Source organism: Glycine max, chromosome 9 (genome assembly GCF_000004515.6).
Source record: "Glycine max cultivar Williams 82 chromosome 9, Glycine_max_v4.0, whole genome shotgun sequence".
In the NCBI taxonomy this organism is placed as follows: Eukaryota; Viridiplantae; Streptophyta; class Magnoliopsida; order Fabales; family Fabaceae; genus Glycine; species Glycine max.
Window position 1 is genome coordinate 30,334,121 of NC_038245.2, and position 9,409 is coordinate 30,343,529.

Here is a 9,409-nt window from a genome sequence, read left to right on the forward strand (position 1 = left end):
ACAAGAATTTGAGAGTTTCAATTAGAAGGAAAGTAAGGAAATAACTATAATAATTAAGAAATTATACTCACATAACCTATTATTAAAAACCTAACATGACATTGATAATAATAGTGTTATAATTAAACCATAAATTATCTATAAGGAATGGAATAACTTAATCATTTCACATGGTTTTTAATCTCTCATTTAGGTTATTAAAATTTCTTGATGGATTAGTGTAGAAAGGTCTAGGTTCGATAGGTGTGATTAAGGATTGAGTTTAGGGTAATTTTAAGCCCACCTAACAAAAAAAAGATTGGGATAGATTAAATCAAGTTGCTAGGTTTATTATTACAATAATAAAAATATAAAATTGAAAATACAAAAATAAAAAATGATAAAATTTGAAATTAAATTGATATTCTATCTCAAAAAATTTAATTATTAATTTTAATAGTAGCACATGCATTAAGTGAAATACATGCCTTATTGTAAAAAAATCACTAAATGCCTTATGGAATTTTTATATTGAACAATACAGTAAATCATTTTTTAATATTATATATAATTGGGTCCAATTGAATATCAAGTTTGGGATTGTTAAACCGCTACTCGACCCAATTTGTTTACATTTATACAATTCAACCTTATCAAACACATACTCAGCCGAACTTATTTTAGATATATGCAATATAATTTAACCTATCAAACCCGTATGCGCAACCCAACTTACAATACAAATAGGAAACACATACTCCTAGCAACTTGATATATGGCATGTATTTCACTTAATTATATACGGATATATGCAATATAATTTAACCTATCAACCTTATATACTGTTTAGTAACATTAATTAGTTAGTTAATGGGAACAGGATCTATTAGCAGCAACTTGATTTTGTTCTCTGTGGTGTAGCCGGGCCTTCCAAGTCCGTCTTCGTATTGATACATGCAATGGGAAACCCGAGCCATGTTAATAGCTATTTCCTTAAAAGCTTTTGGAAGTGTAGAATTCGAAACGAACTCTCGATTCATCTTCTTCCACTCCGCATCGATCAAATTTGTCAACTCTTCACGTGCTTGCTCCTCAGAAGTGTCCTTCTCATGCATATAGCACGTTATTGAATTTGCTGTTTCACCTGTCTCTAGCTCAGCCTACACACGACCGACCAAAGGATAAAACAGTAAAAACTAAAATATTTATAAAAAAATAACACATGTTAATAAAAAACCTAACATATTTTTTTTTAATTTACTTAGACCTTATTTATTGTTAATAACAACCACATACGCTCATTAGTCGTACGTTTGGCAAGTGTTTTGCCACCATGCCAATTGATTTAGAGTAATTATAATACACCCGGATTCTCTTTTGTCTCCTATTTTTCTTTTCAATCTTTCTTTATTTCCACCGCATGCGATGCAATATTTGTCACGTTTATTAATTTTTCTTTTCTTTCTCTTTTACCTTCCGTGAAATGAATTGTAGTTGAGCATTTAATTTAATTCCATATTATTATGATATGAGCACTTATTGCATACTTTCTCTACTCACGTTTATAAGACCCAAATTGAAAATAATGTGGGTCTTTTTTAATAAGGTAAATTGATAATGTTTTTATAAGATTTAATTACTCATTTACTTATTATAGTTTCTAAAGTTATTTTTTTTTATTTTTTATAGTTAATAAGGAAATTTTTATTCCTTAAAGTTTAAATAGCGAATTTTTTACTTTCTGAAGTTGACATTTTAATTTTTAAAAGGTTTTTGCAGTTAAAATTTTTTGATTCTAACACTATATGAGTAATTAAATCTTTTTATAATAATTATTTTTAGATTAAAATATTTCTAATTAAAAGAGGCTATAACGACAAATAATTAGAAGAGAGAAAAATAAATATTAATGACAATGATGGTTTTGAAAAAATAAATAAATTTAAGATATATTTATTGCTATCAAGTAATAAATTAATTATTTTTCTTAATCTTAATGAATTAAGTAATTAATTAATTCTTATAAATAATACAAGAAATATATATTATTTGGGTTAGTCAATTACATACCGCTGAGGTAGCTAGATCATTGCAGAGTCTAAAAATGTTGGATGAGGAACGCACAAGGCCTTGGAAATTAGTTAAAGAACAAAGAGCTTGTTGGTTTGAGATGTCTTGTTGTTGGCACACGGAGAAGTATGAAGCAGTAAGCAAAGCCATACCTGAGGAGGAAACGGATGCATTTTCTAGGTACTTACTGAATGTTGGAACGATTTTGTTGTTTGACCATTTTGCTTCTTGGAGGAATGCTTTGCACAATTCACACCACTGCACGTCGCCATCGATCCGTATATAATTAATTGTGTTGACATGTATAAATAAATTTTCCAATCAATTATTAATCAATAATTAAGGAGATAATAAATTAGTACGTACAGATTTTGTCAAATAGGACATATTGTTATGCCCTTTTGCTTTCAGGGTGCTATAACATGTGTCATTGACGGTGTTATAGACGGCCAAATAACACAACTTCATGTAGTCTGGAAGTGTATTCATGGCATTCACGTCCCATCTGTAACCACATATATATGTACGTAAGTATATATGTAATATGTTATTAATTAACCAATAAATTCAATTGAATATTCTCTTAGGTCTGGTATATAAGAAATATTTAAATGTAATTTTAATTTTTCTATTTAAAAATACATATATTTTGTTATTTTATTTTTTAAAACTTATAATTTTAGTTTCTTTATTTTAAATAAAAATATTTAGTCTCTTATATTTGTAAAATTCAAGTTTTTTATTCCTTTGTCAAACTTAAAATCTTGATGATTAAGGGATTAATATTAATTATGATATAAATTAAATAAATAATCTCATGTCATGTCATTAAATTTGGATCACATAAGTTAACTTCTTATCAATTGATACAGTTCGAATTTGATAGAAAATCAAAATTATGAATTTTATAAAACTTGAGAATTAAATGTGTCTATTTTACTATAAGAGGACTAAATTTATATATTTTAAAAATTATGAAAACTAAATGTTTCTATTTTAAAATAGGGGACCAATATTGTGGATTTTGAATAATAGGAGATCAAAATTATATTTAACACGGTAAGAAACAAATGAATGAATTTCTTTTTCTAATTATAAGAAACAAAATACCAAGTTCATGTATTAATTACTTCTTTTTTTTGAAGAAATTTTTCTTTTACCCTTAATTTTTTGTAGAGTTTATTAATAATATATGCACTTATTTCTCGTGAAGGTAGATGCATTTATCAAGTAATTAACAAAACAAGTCTCACCAATTGATTGGAAAAATGATCTCATGAATTATGAGAAGTGTCATTGATATAAAGTTAAATTAGTTTTTTGTCTTCTAGTTTATTTTTAGATTTAATTTGATTTTTTAATTTGTTTGGGGTTTAATTTTTTCATCTAATTTTTAAAAATGGTTCAATTTGGGTTTACAATCAAAATTGAGTTAAACAATATTAAGAAATTATATTTTGTGATGGCTTAAAACTATCGATAAGTGATTTTAAATCATAAAACACATATTTTCTAACTATCAGTTTAATCTAGACAAAATGATTAAATTAAATCAATTTTAGAAATGAAACGATCAAATTGAATCCAAAAAAGATTAACGATCAAATTCAACCTAAATAATAAATTAGATGAAAAAACTAATTTAATGTAAATATAACCAACACTTCAACCATTTATAATTCTAAGGATATTTTTGGAATATAACTGAAATTTATAACATTATCTATTAAAATGAATTATTTGCTTCTTTTATATATATATATATATGTGTGTGTGTGTGACCGAAAATACTATGCAGATATCATGGATATATGAATTTAGAACTCAATCAAAGGAGGACCCGCATTTTTTTCTTGTTTAAACTTCTAATAAATAATTATTCAATAATTAATGACTTTAATAAAAACATTTACTTTTTTAAAAGGTAAAAGTGTTACTTGTTTTACACATAAAAAAATTAATTTTTATTTCAAACAATAAAAAAAGTATGTCTTAATTTACTTTAAAAGATTGTTTCTAAAAACACTACTTGTGACAATATCAAATATTTTTCAAGCTTTTTGAAAGACTCTATGGTCTTACAGCTGACAAAATAACAATGAAACAAAATTTGTTCCTCATCTTAGAGACTAAAATCAATTATACGAACCTCTCAATAGCATCGGTGAAGAGTTGTAGCTCGTCTAAAGTACCATACACGTCATATACATCGTCGATAATGCCGATCAATGCAAACGTTTTAGTGACAGCTTTACGACATTCACTAAATTGAGGACGAGGTGCCATTCCCAACACCCAAAAATAGACTTCCATTAATCTGTCTCGGACAAACTTCAACTTGCTTGTCAGCCCCATCTCACTCCACCACCTAACAAAACATATATAGATTACAACAATTCGTTCATTAACTAACATATATACCTAATTGGATCTCAATGCTATCAATTTAAGATGCTCACCTTAGGTATCTTATCTTATATTAAAACAATTTAAGTGACCTCTATAATGTCATGTCATATTTAACTAACTTATGCATAAATTTGCTCCAAAAAAGAAAATTCAACAACTCATGCTTTTATAATTTTTTGTTGCACTTAATTTTGTTTCAAATTAAAATTAAGTTTGTTGGTTCTATTTAATACAATAAAATTTGTTTTTTATTTTATTTATGAACAACTATATTCTATAAAAGATACATAGATTTTCTTTTTTAAGAAACCTTCCATACTACTTAGAGTTACTCCAATGTGAACTGTGAAGAAAAATCAAATTAGTGTATCTTAGATTAAGATGCTCACAAAGATATCTATGTTAAAGATGCTCTAATAAGTATTGTATATTGATCATCTTGAATCTTATAAGTTAATTATCAGAAATCCCAAACCATTGTTATTTAATTAATTTTTTATTAGGTAGCTAGTAATCATTAATGAACTGAAAGTTCTATGTAAATTATATCACCTTGACAGTTCTCGCAACTCTTTTTGGTACATTACTTGCACCAAATTGAAATCGATCTTTGCAAGCTCGAGTAGTACATGATGGTGGGATTCATTTGGCTCATATTTTTCAAGGAACCATCGTGCTTCTAGTCTATTCAGTCCTCGATGATAAGGAAGTTCGAGTGCATGACTAACTTGTTCTTTCACTTCGGTGTTTACACCTACTTTTAGGTTGTTTTTTAGATGTGTTATTGAATATGCTCTTGCTTCATCCAAAAGAGTTTCTCCCTCGAAACCAAGATAAGATGCTTCATATAGACTCAATAATCCTTGCATGTCACCTTTAAGTTCATTAATGAAACCTCCTTCCTTGTCTTTAAATCTCTTAAACACATCTACACCATGCATGTTAACATAATTAGTCAATCAATCATAAAATATATAGACTAACATACATTAGTCATGACTGAAGTTTCGCGAAAATACACAAAATTTACACAAATTTTTTTTATGCTTTTTAAAATATTTTTAACAATATCTAGCACTACTACAAATAATAGTTTTAACATCGCTAAGTTAATATTGGTTTTACGTCAAACTGACATTAACAAAAACGTGGTGACAATCTTGTAAATAATACAAGTTTGTTAACATCAATTTTTTGTAAAACTGATCTTAAGACATGTTCGTTAACATCAGTTCTTAAAAAACCGAAGTTAACCAACTTTGAGAACATCGATTTTTTATAAAATCGATGTTATTGAAGAACGTATAGAAAACTCAACATTGGTTTTTTGAAAAACTGATATTGAGGTTACTTCATTAACATCAGTTTTTTTTAAAAAAAAACAATATTATGAGATCTTTTAATCATTGTCTGGTGTCGAAAATCCTAAAGTTCAATAACTTTGAAACCTCTCACTCTCATCACTCTCACTTGAACGTTTTTGCACTCTGATTTGTAACCTCTCACGGCACTGTAACTCCGTCATCACCAGCATTGCATCCTCTCGTGATGTTGTAATATCACTGTCATCCTCAGTCGTGGTGCGCTGCAACCCCACTGTCACTCTCGCGGTTCTACAACTGTCGGTCACGAAAGGTTAGGTTTCTTCTCCTTTTTTCGTGTTTCTGTACTTTGTTCTCCTTCTCACACTATTATTTGAAGTCCTTCTTCCTTTCTCAGTCTCATAGGATGCTTTATCGTTTCCTTTCTCTTCATCCTTTGTGTTAGTCTCACAAGACACAGTGTAAAAGAAGTGAAGCCCGGTAAGTCTTTGATATGTGTATATGTGTGTGTATATAGTCCCTTAATTTTTTTGTCCACTTTTAATTAGTTTCTCATTTATCTTTATACTCAAGATTAATCCTTATTTTATCCATTTTTAATCTCTCATTTTTATATATTTTGAATTAATTTTGAGCAATAAAAATAAAAGACTAAAAATATTGAGAGACTAAAAATTATTAATAAATTTTAAAGAACTAAAAATTAAAATATAAAAAAGTTGACAAACTAAAAATTTAATTAACCTAACTTATATTTTATATACCTTGGGAAACCTCGAAGCCATGTTGTCTAAGTAAACGGAAGCTGAGAGCAGTAGCATGAAGCCCACTTATGTGTTTCTCATTCTCATCCAACGAAATAGTTTTCTCTAGGGCTTTGAATATGTCCTTCTCAAACTTGTAGGTCAATCCCAGCCGTTGGATTTCGTCAATCAATTCCAGTAACCTTAATGCTTCTGTGTCTGCTCCATTGATCATGCGTCGCACCTCCTCCTCCACCTTTCTTGCTCTCTCTTCCAGATTTTCCATTTGTACATGCTTAGATTGCAATAATTAAGAATAGTATTATCTTCTATACATAAAAAAAATATTGATTTCTCCTTAAAGAATTTAATTACGTGAAGATTTGATTTGAAAAAATTCTTTCATTTTTATTTTCTCCACGAATATCTCATCTTATTTTTTTACTTTTTTTTAATGTATATAAACAACAAAACCAGAAAACTAGTAAAAAAAAATTAAAAACAGAAAATAAGGTAAAAATAAAATGACAATTTTATAATTAAACAACAACAAAAGTCTTAACTCAGTAAGAATTAGGATTTACTACATGAATCACATAACACTATTTTTTGGCTTGGGGAATTAAAACTTAAAAGTGTTACCGGTGGACTGTGAAAGACACATTTTTCAACGCGTTGGAAACTTGAAGGGAAAGAAAGCTAAGAATGCTTGGTGGGCAGTTTGGTGTTCATGTATTTGGTCTATTTTGGAAATTTTTAATGGAAAAGCCTGCAATGTTGAATCGTTTACTGGCTGCTATTAAATACACAGCGTGGTACTGGCTGAAAGTCAAATTGGTGGGTTTTGATGCGTCATATATTATATGTATGGAAAGTAGACCTGGATTCAAAGGGGGTAGTGTGTTGAGGTAAGGGTTGGGTTGGATTGGTTTGCTTATTTAGATTTTTCATTTATAACAGTAATTAAGTTATAAGGTTCGTTTGGTGGTAAAAGAAAAAAAAATGAAAAGGTCTTGAGTTTGATTTTTCTATTAATAATTATCAATTAACATTTTTGGGCAAAAAAAATTAAGTTTGGGACTGCGGGTTGGGCGGGCTTCATTCAAAGTCAGTGCAGGACTTATAATAGCACCACACGCACGTTAAAAGGAAGAAGGGACTTATGGCTTCTTTGTAATTATGTTTTTATTGGTGGCTGCTTTACTTGTTGCTTTGATTAATTTCCTGGTTTAGCATCTCCCAGTAAGTAGTCAATGGTAATCTTGTATCTTTCGGGTCTAGTGTGATTCCACTTCTTGTGGTAAAGCACTACTCTTTCTTATAATATATGAACAGTTGTTTTTACCGCGAAAAAAGAAATACATAACACTATTTGACTATCAATTGTGAGTGATCTATGTTTTGTATATACTCATGAGTTTTACTGAGCCAAAAACAATAATTTTATGATTAACAACAAAAATAACACTATTTGTGAGTGATTATGAGAGGTTAAAAATTAAAATTTTAAGAATATTATTTTTATCATTAAAAGTGAAAATAAAAGTTTTAGCATTTATTTAAACTTTTTTTTTTGTTAAACCTTGATACTGAATTGAGGGTTGACTCAAGTTAAGTGAGACTTATGATAAATTCTTAATTTTTTTTACCTTAAATATGTTGGATTTTTTTCTGACATATATGACTTTATAAATATTAATGATAAATATATTTTTATTGGTGGACTTAAAATATAAGTTGTATTTGTTTTATTCATGAATCAGTCTTGATTGAATTTAGTTTCACTCAAACCAATAATTAGATGGTAAAAACATTTTCTTGAACTAAAAAGAAATAAACAAAAACAAAAATTAACTTAAATATATAAAAGATCACCTTAACGTCATTTCCCAAACACTGCAGAAATTCAAATTTCCAGTGGCTTTGCTGGTAATTAGCTGAACGTCGACCATTGTGTTGTGTCATTTGGGTAAATTGAGAACTCATCGCACAAATAACTTGCCAAGGATTGGGATTTGCAAGAGATGTTTGGTACATGAAGTTCTTACTTTGTGAAAATCTAGGAGTAGTAGGTTTTGGGGACGAAAATTGATTAGACAAGCATAAAAAGACAGTTGCCATGACCTTGTTGTGATGGATGATATGTTCCTTGTTGTGATGGATGATATGTTGTTTTCTATGACCTTGAACACGTACCTTATATATACCAAGTTCTCTCTCTTGTCTAAAATTGCGATGACACATGTTCCTTTTATATACTTGAATCAGGATCTATGGAAGCGTACGAAACAATGTGTTGAGGTGATCCAATACATATTAAATAATAATACTTGAGCAATCTTTTATTTTAAAAATTATTATTTCTCTCCTCTTATATCACATAAAATTTTATATAATACTTATGTTTTTCCTTTTTATTCTCTCTCGCACTAGGTATCTAATAACATTGTGGGACATTCATTTATTTTTTCCCATAAATATAACCATATGTTTAGTTGAATGACGATATACAATGCCAAATTTCTTGCCCAAGTTACAACGGTGTGCATGGTGACCACATAATTTTATATGCAAACATAATAATACTTTGACGTGGCAGACCCCCAAAGTACGAAAAGTCTAATGTGAGGCTATTAATTGGGAGCAAACATGTTACAAGGATTTACTTTACGCAAAGTTTGGATAAGTGAAAGTTGTGTTGAACATATATGGACGACGTAGACTTTTTGATTGGTCGCAGATGAAAATTACTGGAATATGGACACGGAATAGTGAAAGTTGTGTTGAACATATATGGACGACGTAGACTTTTTGATTGGTCGCAGATGAAAATTACTGGAATATGGACACGGAACACAACATTTATATGAACTAAAATTGGAGAAG

General features: G+C 28.9%; 1 protein-coding gene across 1 annotated transcript; it reads right to left on the bottom strand.

Moving 5' to 3' along the window:
• Positions 1–602: 602 nt before the first annotated feature.
• Positions 603–8,743, bottom strand: TPS8 (terpene synthase 8). The gene is made up of 7 exons (XM_014762109.2): positions 8,399–8,743; positions 6,545–6,818; positions 5,011–5,386; positions 4,199–4,417; positions 2,416–2,554; positions 2,050–2,307; positions 603–1,139 (listed from the first exon to the last, which is right to left on the bottom strand). Exons 1-7 carry the CDS (start codon positions 8,642–8,644, stop codon positions 843–845), a joined length of 1,809 nt encoding a protein of 602 aa, XP_014617595.1. The 5' UTR covers positions 8,645–8,743; the 3' UTR covers positions 603–842.
• Between the last annotated feature and the right edge of the window lie 666 nt (positions 8,744–9,409).